Consider the following 11854-nt stretch of genomic DNA (forward strand, 5'->3'; position numbering starts at 1 on the left):
GGTGGAGTTTTACATCAAGCTGTCTCATGGGGGTGGAGTTTTACATCAAGCTGTCTCACGGGGGTGGAGTTGTACATCAAGCTGTCTCACGGGGGTGGAGTTTTACATCAAGCTGTCTCATGGGGGTGGAGTTTTACATCAAGCTGTCTCACGGGGGTGGAGTTGTACATCAAGCTGTCTCACGGGGGTGGAGTTTTACATCAAGCTGCCTCACGGGGGTGGAGTTTTACATCAAGCTGTCTCACGCGACAGAAACAGGAGACAGGCTCCTGCCCTATGGGACTTTCTGGTTCAGACAAAGCTACTTACTTTATAAAGGGAATAGGGTGCCATTTGGGACTAACTTAATGACATATAGGTTCAGTGCCTTCAGGAAGTATTCACCTTTAACCCTTGACCTTTCCCACATGTTGTTGTGTTACACCCTGAATTTAAAATGAAATAAATTGAGATTTTGTGTCACTGATATACACACCATCCTCCATAATGTCAAAGTGGAATTATGTTACCGGGGAGGTTTTCCAATGGTTCGCAAAGAAGGGCACCTATTGGCAGATGGGTAAAGAAGAAGAAGCAGACACTGAATATCCCTCTGAGCATGGTGAAGTTATTAATTACACTTTGGATGGTGTATCAATACACCCAGTCACTACAAAGATACAGGCGTCCTTCCCAAATCAGTTGCCGGAGAGGAAGGAAACCACTCAGGGATTTCTCCATGAAGCCAATGGTGACTTTAAAACAGTTACAGAGTTTAATGTTTGTGACATAAGAAAACTGGGGATGGATCAACAACACTGTAGTTACTACCCCAATACTAACATAAATGTTAGAATGAAAAGAAGAAAACCTGTACAGAATAAACATTTGACAAAACATGCATCCTGTTTGCAAACAAGGCAATAAAGCAATATTGCAAAAAGAATGTGTCACAGAAATTATGTTTGGGGCAAATCCAACACATTACTGAGTACCACTCTTCATATTTTCAAACATGGTGGTGGCTGCATCATGTTATGGATATGCTTGTCATCGGCAGGGACTAGGGAGTTTTTCAGGATAAAAAGAAACGTAATAGAGCTAAGCCTCCGGCAAAATCCTTGAGGAAAACTTGGTTCAGAATGCAAATATACACGGGAGTTGCTTACCAAGACCACATTGAATGTTACTGAGTGGCCTAGTTACAGTTTTGACTTACTTGAAAATCTATGGCAAGACTTGAAAATGGCTGTCTAGCAATGATTGACAACGCATGAAGAATTCTTTGAAGAATAATGGAAAAATATTGTACAATCCAGACGTGCAAAGCTTTACCGACTTACCCAGAAAGACTCCTTACCCAGAAAGACTCCTTACCCAGAAAGACTCCTTACCCAGAAAGACTCCTTACCCAGAAAGACTCCTTACCCAGAAAGACTCCTTACTCAGAAAGACTCACTGCTTTAATTGCTGCCAAAGGGGATTGTAACGTGTTGACTCAGGGGGTTGAATAGTTATCTAGTCAAGATATATTTGTGTTTTATTTTACATACATTTATTTTGGAGTATTTTGTATAGATCGTTTACACAACAACAAAAAGACAATTCAATCCATTTTAATCCCACTTTATAACACAACAAAATGTGGTAAAAGTCAAGGGATGTAAATACTTTATGAAGGTACTGGAGATAGAAGGTACTGGAGATAGAAGGTACTGGAGATAGAAGGTACTGGAGATAGAAGGTGCTGGAGATAGAAGGTGCTGGAGATAGAAGGTGCTGGAGATAGAAGGTACTGGAGATAGAAGGTACTGGAGATAGAAGGTACTGGAGATAGAAGGTACTGGAGATAGAAGGTACTGTAGATAGAAGGTACTGGAGATAGAAGGTACTGGAGATAGAAGGTACTGGAGATAGAAGGTACTGGAGATAGAAGGTACTGGAGATAGAAGGTACTGTACTGGAGATAGAAGGTACTGGAGATAGAAGGTACTGGAGATAGAAGGTACTGGAGATAGAAGGTACTGGAGATAGAAGGTACTGGAGATAGAAGGTACTGGAGATAGAAGGTACTGGAGATAGAAGGTACTGGAGATAGAAGGTACTGGAGATAGAAGGTACTGTACTGGAGATAGAAGGAACTGTACTGGAGATAGAAGGAACTGTACTGGAGATAGAAGGAACTGTAGATAGAAGGTACTGTACTGGAGATAGAAGGTACTGGAGATAGAAGGTACTGTACTGGAGATAGAAGGTACTGGAGATAGAAGGTACTGGAGATAGAAGGTGCTGGAGATAGAAGGTACTGGAGATAGAAGGTACTGGAGATAGAAGGTACTGGAGATAGAAGGTACTGGAGATAGAAGGTACTGGAGATAGAAGGTACTGGAGATAGAAGGTACTGGAGATAGAAGGTACTGGAGATAGAAGGTACTGTACTGGAGATAGAAGGTACTGTACTGGAGATAGAAGGTACTGTACTGGAGATAGAAGGTACTGTACTGGAGATAGAAGGTACTGTAGATAGAAGGTACTGCAGATAGAAGGTACTGTACTGGAGATAGAAGGTACTGGAGATAGAAGGTACTGTACTGGAGATAGAAGGTACTGGAGATAGAAGGTACTGGAGATAGAAGGTACTGGAGATAGAAGGTACTGGAGATAGAAGGTACTGGAGATAGAAGGTACTGGAGATAGAAGGTACTGGAGATAGAAGGTACTGGAGATAGAAGGTACTGGAGATAGAAGGTACTGGAGATAGAAGGTACTGGAGATAGAAGGAACTGTACTGGAGATAGAAGGAACTGTAGATAGAAGGTACTGTACTGGAGATAGAAGGTACTGGAGATAGAAGGTACTGGAGATAGAAGGTACTGGAGATAGAAGGTACTGGAGATAGAAGGTACTGTGGATAGAAGGTACTGTGGATAGAAGGTACTGTGGATAGAAGGTACTGTGGATAGAAGGTACTGGAGATAGAAGGCACTGGAGATAGAAGGCACTGGAGATAGAAGGCACTGGAGATAGAAGGCACTGGAGATAGAAGGCACTGGTGATAGAAGGCACTGGAGATAGAAGGTACTGGAGATAGAAGGTACTGGAGATAGAAGGTACTGGAGATAGAAGGTACTGGAGATAGAAGGTACTGGAGATAGAAGGTACTGGAGATAGAAGGTACTGGAGATAGAAGGTACTGGAGATAGAAGGTACTGGAGATAGAAGGTACTGGAGATAGAAGGTACTGGAGATAGAAGGTACTGGAGATAGAAGGTACTGGAGATAGAAGGTACTGGAGATAGAAGGTACTGGAGATAGAAGGTACTGGAGATAGAAGGTACTGGAGATAGAAGGTACTGGAGATAGAAGGTACTGGAGATAGAAGGTACTGGAGATAGAAGGTACTGGAGATAGAAGGTACTGGTGATAGAAGGTACTGGAGATAGAAGGTACTGGTGATAGAAGGTACTGGAGATAGAAGGTACTGTAGATAGAAGGTACTGTACTGGAGATAGAAGGTACTGTAGATAGAAGGTACTGTACTGGAGATAGAAGGCGCTGGAGAGAGAAGGCGCTGGAGAGAGAAGGCGCTGGAGAGAGAAGGCGCTGGAGAGAGAAGGCGCTGGAGATAGAAGGCGCTGGAGATAGAAGGCGCTGGAGATAGAAGGCGCTGGAGATAGAAGGCGCTGGAGATAGAAGGCGCTGGAGATAGAAGGCGCTGGAGATAGAAGGCGCTGGAGATAGAAGGCGCTGGAGATAGAAGGCGCTGGAGATAGAAGGCGCTGGAGATAGAAGGCGCTGGAGATAGAAGGCGCTGGAGATAGAAGGCGCTGGAGATAGAAGGCGCTGGAGATAGAAGGCGCTGGAGATAGAAGGCGCTGTAGATAGAAGGCGCTGTAGATAGAAGGCGCTGTAGATAGAAGGTACTGTGGATAGAAGGTACTGTAGATAGAAGGTACTGTAGATAGAAGGCACTGTAGATAGAAGGTCCTGCACTGTAGATAGAAGGTACAGTAGATAGAAGGTACTGGAGATAGAAGGTACCGGAGATAGAAGGTGCCGGAGATAGAAGGTACCGTAGATAGAAGGTACCGTAGATAGAAGGAACCGTAGATAGAAGGCACTGTAGATAGAAGGCACTGTAGATAGAAGGTACTGTAGATAGAAGGTACTGTAGATAGAAGGTACCGTAGATAGAAGGTACCGTAGATAGAAGGTACCGCAGATAGAAGGTACTGCAGATAGAAGGTACTGCAGGAAGAAGGTCCTGTACCGTAGATAGAAGGTACTGTAGATAGAAGGTGCTGTAGATAGAAGGTGCTGTAGATAGAAGGTGCTGTAGATAGAAGGTACTGTGGATAGAAGGTACTGTGGATAGAAGGTACTGTAGATAGAAGGTACTGTAGATAGAAGGTACTGTAGATAGAAGGTACTGTAGATAGAAGGTCCTGCAGATAGAAGGTACAGTAGATAGAAGGTACAGTAGATAGAAGGTACCGGAGATAGAAGGTACCGGAGATAGAAGGTACCGTAGATAGAAGGTACCGTAGATAGAAGGAACCGTAGATAGAAGGTACTGTAGATAGAAGGTACTGGAGATAGAAGGTACTGTTGATAGAAGATACTGTAGATAGAAGATACTGTAGATAGAAGATACTGTAGATAGAAGGCACTTCACTGGAGATAGAAGGTACTGCAGATAGAAGGTACTGCAGATAGAAGGTACTGTAGATAGAAGATACTGTAGATAGAAGATACTGTAGACAGAAGGCACTGTAGATAGAAGGTACTGTAGATAGAAGGTACTGCAGATAGAAGGTACTGTAGATAGAAGGTACTGCAGATAGAAGGTACTGTAGATAGAAGGCACTGTAGATAGAAGGTACTGCAGATAGAAGGCACTGTAGATAGAAGGCACTGTAGATAGAAGGTACTGTAGATAGAAGGTACTGTACTGTAGATAGAAGGTACTGTAGATAGAAGGCACTTCACTGGAGATAGAAGGTACTGCAGATAGAAGGTACTGTAGATAGAAGGTACTGTAGATAGAAGGTACTGTAGATAGAAGGTACTGTACTGTAGATAGAAGGTACTGTAGATAGAAGGCACTTCACTGTAGATAGAAGGTACTGCAGATAGAAGGTACTGCAGATAGAAGGTACTGTAGATAGAAGGTACTGCAGATAGAAGGCACTGTAGATAGAAGGTACTGTAGATAGAAGGTACTGCAGATAGAAGGCACTGCAGATAGAAGGTACTGGAGATAGAAGGTACTGGAGATAGACGGTACTGGAGATAGACGGTACTGGAGATAGAAGGTGCTGTAGATAGACGGTACTGGAGATAGAAGGTACTGGAGATAGAAGGTGCTGTAGATAGAAGGTACTGTACTGTAGATAGAAGGTACTGTGCTGTAGATAGAAGGTACTGTAGATAGAAGGTACTGTACTGTAGATAGAAGGTGCTGTACTGTAGATAGAAGGCACTGTAGACAGAAGGCACTGTAGACAGAAGGCACTGTACTGGAGATAGAAGGTACTGGAGATAGAAGGTACTGGAGATAGAAGGTACTGGAGATAGAAGGTACTGGAGATAGAAGGCACTGGAGATAGAAGGCACTGGAGATAGAAGGCACTGGAGATAGAAGGTACTGGAGATAGAAGGCACTGGAGATAGAAGGCACTGGAGATAGAAGGTACTGGAGATAGAAGGCACTGGAGATAGAAGGCGCTGGAGATAGAAGGCGCTGGAGATAGAAGGCGCTGGAGATAGAAGGCGCTGGAGATAGAAGGCGCTGGAGATAGAAGGCGCTGGAGATAGAAGGCGCTGGAGATAGAAGGCGCTGGAGATAGAAGGCGCTGTAGATAGAAGGCGCTGTAGATAGAAGGCGCTGTAGATAGAAGGCGCTGTAGATAGAAGGCGCTGTAGATAGAAGGCGCTGTAGATAGAAGGTGCTGTAGATAGAAGGTACCGTAGATAGAAGGTACCGTAGATAGAAGGTACCGCAGATAGAAGGTACCGCAGATAGAAGGTACCGCAGATAGAAGGTACCGCAGATAGAAGGTACCGCAGATAGAAGGTCCTGTACCGTAGATAGAAGGTACTGTAGATAGAAGGCGCTGGAGATAGAAGGCGCTGGAGATAGAAGGCGCTGGAGATAGAAGGCGCTGGAGATAGAAGGCGCTGTAGATAGAAGGCGCTGTAGATAGAAGGCGCTGTAGATAGAAGGCGCTGTAGATAGAAGGCGCTGTAGATAGAAGGCGCTGTAGATAGAAGGCGCTGTAGATAGAAGGCACTGTAGATAGAAGGCACTGTAGATAGAAGGTACTGTAGATAGAAGGTACCGTAGATAGAAGGTACCGCAGATAGAAGGTACCGCAGATAGAAGGTACCGCAGATAGAAGGTACCGCAGATAGAAGGTCCTGTACCGTAGATAGAAGGTACTGTAGATAGAAGGTGCTGTAGATAGAAGGTGCTGTAGATAGAAGGTGCTGTGGATAGAAGGTACTGTGGATAGAAGGTACTGTAGATAGAAGGTACTGTAGATAGAAGGTACTGTAGATAGAAGGCACTATAGATAGAAGGTCCTGCACTGTAGATAGAAGGTACAGTAGATAGAAGGTACAGTAGATAGAAGGTACCGGAGATAGAAGGTACCGTAGATAGAAGGTACCGTGGATAGAAGGTACTGTAGATAGAAGGTACTGTAGATAGAAGGTACTGTAGATAGAAGGTACTGTAGATAGAAGGTACTGCAGATAGAAGGTACTGCAGATAGAAGATACTGTAGATAGAAAATACTGTAGATAGAAGATACTGTAGATAGAAGATACTGTAGACAGAAGGCACTGTAGATAGAAGGCACTGTAGATAGAAGGCACTTCACTGGAGATAGAAGGTACTGCAGATAGAAGGTACTGCAGATAGAAGGTACTGTAGATAGAAGATACTGTAGATAGAAGATACTGTAGACAGAAGGCACTGTAGATAGAAGGTACTGTAGATAGAAGGCACTTCACTGGAGATAGAAGGTACTGCAGATAGAAGGTACTGCAGATAGAAGGTACTGCAGATAGAAGGTACTGCAGATAGAAGGTACTGTAGACAGAAGGCACTGTAGATAGAAGGCACTGTAGATAGAAGGTACTGTACTGTAGATAGAAGGTACTGTAGATAGAAGGCACTTCACTGGAGATAGAAGGTACTGCAGATAGAAGGTACTGTAGATAGAAGGTACTGCGGATAGAAGGTACTGCAGATAGAAGGTACTGTAGACAGAAGGCACTGCTGATAGAAGGTACTGTAGACAGGAGGCACAGTAGATAGAAGGTACTGGAGATAGAAGGTACTGGAGATAGAAGGTACTGGAGATAGACGGTACTTTAGATAGACGGTACTGGAGATAGAAGGTGCTGTAGATAGAAGGTACTGTACTGTAGATAGAAGGTACTGTGCTGTAGATAGAAGGTACTGTAGATAGAAGGTACTGTACTGTAGATAGAAGGTGCTGTACTGTAGATAGAAGGCACTGTAGATAGAAGGTACTGTAGATAGAAGGTACTGTACTGTAGATAGACGGTACTGGAGATAGAAGGTGCTGTAGATAGAAGGTACTGTACTGTAGATAGAAGGTACTGTGCTGTAGATAGAAGGTACTGTAGATAGAAGGTACTGTACTGTAGATAGAAGGTGCTGTACTGTAGATAGAAGGCACTGTAGACAGAAGGCACTGTAGACAGAAGGCACTGTACTGGAGATAGAAGGTACTGGAGATAGAAGACACTGGAGATAGAAGGCACTGGAGATAGAAGGTACTGGAGATAGAAGGTACTGGAGATAGAAGGTACTGGAGATAGGTACTGTACTGTAGATAGAAGGCACTGTAGATAGAAGGCACTGTAGATAGAAGGCACTGTAGATAGAAGGCACTGTATATAGAAGGTACTGTAGATAGAAGGTACTGTAGATAGAAGGTACTGTTGATAGAAGGCACTGTAGATAGAAGGTACTGTCCTGTAGATAGAAGGTCCTGTACCGTAGATAGAAGGTCCTGTACCGTAGATAGAAGGTCCTGTACCGTAGATAGAAGGTACCGTAGATAGAAGGTACTGTAGATAGAAGGTACTGTAGATAGAAGGTACTGGAGATAGAAGGTACTGGAGATAGAAGGTACTGGAGATAGAAGGCACTGGAGATAGAAGGTACTGGAGATAGAAGGCACTGGAGATAGAAGGCACTGGAGATAGAAGGTACTGGAGATAGAAGGTACTGGAGATAGAAGGTACTGGAGATAGAAGGTACTGGAGATAGAAGGTGCTGTAGATAGAAGGTACTGTACTGTAGATAGAAGGTACTGTGCTGTAGATAGAAGGTACTGTAGATAGAAGGTACTGTACTGTAGATAGAAGGTGCTGTACTGTAGATAGAAGGCGCTGTAGACAGAAGGCACTGTACTGGAGATAGAAGGTACTGGAGATAGAAGGTACTGTAGATAGAAGGTACTGTACCGTAGATAGAAGGTACTGTAGATAGAAGGTACTTTGCTGGAGATAGAAGGTACTGGAGATAGAAGGCACTGGAGATAGAAGGTACTGGAGATAGAAGGTACTGGAGATAGAAGGCACTGGAGATAGAAGGTACTGGAGATAGAAGGTACTGGAGATAGAAGGTACTGGAGATAGAAGGCACTGGAGATAGAAGGCACTGGAGATAGAAGGCACTGGAGATAGAAGGTACTGGAGATAGAAGGTACTGGAGATAGGTACTGTACTGTAGATAGAAGGCACTGTAGATAGAAGGCACTGTAGATAGAAGGCACTGTAGATAGAAGGCACTGTATATAGAAGGTACTGTAGATAGAAGGTACTGTAGATAGAAGGTACTGTTGATAGAAGGCACTGTAGATAGAAGGTACTGTCCTGTAGATAGAAGGTCCTGTACCGTAGATAGAAGGTCCTGTACCGTAGATAGAAGGTCCTGTACCGTAGATAGAAGGTACCGTAGATAGAAGGTACTGTAGATAGAAGGTGCTGGAGATAGAAGGTACTGGAGATAGAAGGCACTGGAGATAGAAGGCACTGGAGATAGAAGGCACTGGAGATAGAAGGCACTGGAGATAGAAGGTACTGGAGATAGAAGGTACTGGAGATAGAAGGTACTGGAGATAGAAGGCACTGGAGATAGAAGGTACTGGAGATAGAAGGTACTGGAGATAGAAGGTACTGGAGATAGAAGGTACTGGAGATAGGTACTGTACTGTAGATAGAAGGCACTGTAGATAGAAGGCACTGTAAATAGAAGGCACTGTAGATAGAAGGCACTGTATATAGAAGGTACTGTAGATAGAAGGTACTGTAGATAGAAGGTACTGTAGATAGAAGGTACTGTTGATAGAAGGCACTGCAGATAGAAGGTACTGTAGATAGAAGGTACTGTCCTGTAGATAGAAGGTCCTGTACCGTAGATAGAAGGTACTGTACCGTAGATAGAAGGTACAGTAGATAGAAGGTCCTGCACTGTAGATAGAAGGTACAGCAGATAGAAGGTACTGTAGATAGAAGGCACTGTAGATAGAATGTACTGCAGATAGAAGGTGCTGTAGATAGAAGGTACTGTGGATAGAAGGTACTGTAGATAGAAGGCACCGTAGATAGAAGGTCCTGCACTGTAGATAGAAGGTACAGTAGATAGAAGGTACTGTAGATAGAAGGCACTGTAGATAGAATGTACTGCAGATAGAAGGCACTGCGGATAGAAGGTACTGCGGATAGAAGGTACTGTAGATAGAAGGTACTGTACCGTAGATAGAAGGTACTGTAGATAGAAGGTACTTTGCTGGAGATAGAAGGCACTGGAGATAGAAGGTACTGGAGATAGAAGGTACTGGAGATAGAAGGTACTGGAGATAGAAGGCACTGGAGATAGAAGGTACTGGAGATAGAAGGCACTGGAGATAGAAGGTACTGGAGATAGAAGGTACTGGAGATAGAAGGTACTGGAGATAGAAGGTACTGGAGATAGAAGGTACTGGAGATAGAAGGCACTGGAGATAGAAGGTACTGGAGATAGAAGGTACTGGAGATAGAAGGTACTGGAGATAGAAGGTACTGGAGATAGAAGGTACTGGAGATAGAAGGTACTGAGATAAAAGGTACTGGAGATAAAAGGTACTGGAGATAAAAGGTACTGTGCTGTAGATATAAGGTACTGTGCTGTAGATAGAAGGTACTGTGCTGTAGATAGAAGGTGCTGTGCTGTAGATAGAAGGCACTGTGCTGTAGATAGAAGGTACTGTACTGTAGATAGAAGGTACTGTGCTGTAGATAGAAGGTACTGTGCTGTAGATAGAAGGTGCTGTACTGTAGATAGAAGGTGCTGGAGATAGACGGTACTGGAGATAGAAGGTACTGGAGATAGAAGGGGATGGGGTTTGACAGGGATGGTCCTCACATGGGCCAGCAGGATAAGGCACCATCCACTTTACAGATCATTCCAGACTCCCGTGGGAAAGTCACTGGTTTTCCTGAAGAAACAAACAAATAATGACCTTTATTTATTATATCAAATATATTTATATTAACCAGGTGTCATAACCAGCCATAAATTAACGCAATATAAACTCAGAAAAAAAATAAACGTCCTCTCACTGTCAACTGCTTCTATTTTCAGCAAACTTAACATGTGTAAATATTTGTATTAACATAGCAAGATTCAACAACTGAGACATAAACTGAACAAGTTCCACAGACATGTGACTAACAGAAATGGAATAATGTGTCCCTGAACAAAGGGGGGGGTCAAAATCAAAAGTAACAGTCAGTATCTGGTGTGGCCACCAGCTGCATTAAGTACTGCAGTGCATCTCCTCCTCATGGACTGCACCAGATTTGCCAGTTCTTGCTGTGAGATGTTACCCCACTCTTCCACCAAAGGCACCTGCAAGTTCCCAGATATTTCTGGGGGGAATGGCCCTAGCCCTCACCCTCCGATCCAACAGGTCCCAGATGTGCTCAATGGAATTGAGATCCGGGCGCTTCACTGGCCATGGCAGAACACGGACATTACTGTCTTGCAGGAAATCACACACAGAACGAGCAGTATGGCTGGTGGCATTGTCATGCTGGAGTGTCATGTCAGGATGAGCCTGCAGGAAGGGTACCACATGAGGGAGGAGGATGTCGATTAGCTGTCCGTCCTGTCTCCCTGTAGCGCTGTCTTAGGCGTCTCACAGTACGGACATTGCAATTTATTGCCCTGGCCACATCTGCAGTCCTCATGCCTCCTTGCAGCATGCCTAAGGCACGTTCACGCAGATGAGCAGGGACCCTGGGCATCTTTCTTTTGGTGTTTTTCAGAGTTAGTAGAAAGGCCTCTTTAGTGTCCTTAGTTTTCATAACTGTGACCTTAATTGCCTACCGTCTGTAAAGCTGTTATCGTCTTAATGACCGTTCCACAGGTGCATGTTCATTAATTGTTTATGGTTCATTGAACAAGCATGGGAAACAGTGTTTAAACACTTTACAATGAAGATCTGTGAAGTTATTTTTAATTATCTTTGAAAGACATGGTCCTGAAAAAGGGACGTTTCTTTTTATGTTTATGTCACAACAGGTCTAAATATATGTGTTATGATCATATTATGACATGTTATGTCAGCTGTTATGACATATTATAACATGGTTATGTCAGCTGTTATGACATATTATAACATGGTTATGTCAGCTGTTATGACATTATGACACGGTTATGTCAGCTGTTATGACATTATGACACGGTTATGTCAGCTGTTATGACATGTTATGTCAGCTGTTATGACATGTTATGTCAGCTGTTATGACATGATTATGACATGGTCATGACATGTTATGTCAGCTATTA

The 11854-nt window shown here is 43.5% G+C and overlaps 1 protein-coding gene across 1 annotated transcript in view; it reads right to left on the bottom strand.

Moving 5' to 3' along the window:
* Positions 1 to 10408: 10408 nt before the first annotated feature.
* pgghg (protein-glucosylgalactosylhydroxylysine glucosidase) overlaps positions 10409 to 11854 on the bottom strand; it is a 47150-nt gene continuing 45704 nt past the window's right edge. The window contains 1 exon segment of the mRNA XM_055933021.1: positions 10409 to 10499. Coding sequence (XP_055788996.1) covers positions 10423 to 10499 — 77 coding nt within the window. The 3' untranslated portion in view covers positions 10409 to 10422.

This window comes from Salvelinus fontinalis, chromosome 9 (genome assembly GCF_029448725.1).
Source record: "Salvelinus fontinalis isolate EN_2023a chromosome 9, ASM2944872v1, whole genome shotgun sequence".
NCBI lineage: Eukaryota > Metazoa > Chordata > Actinopteri > Salmoniformes > Salmonidae > Salvelinus > Salvelinus fontinalis.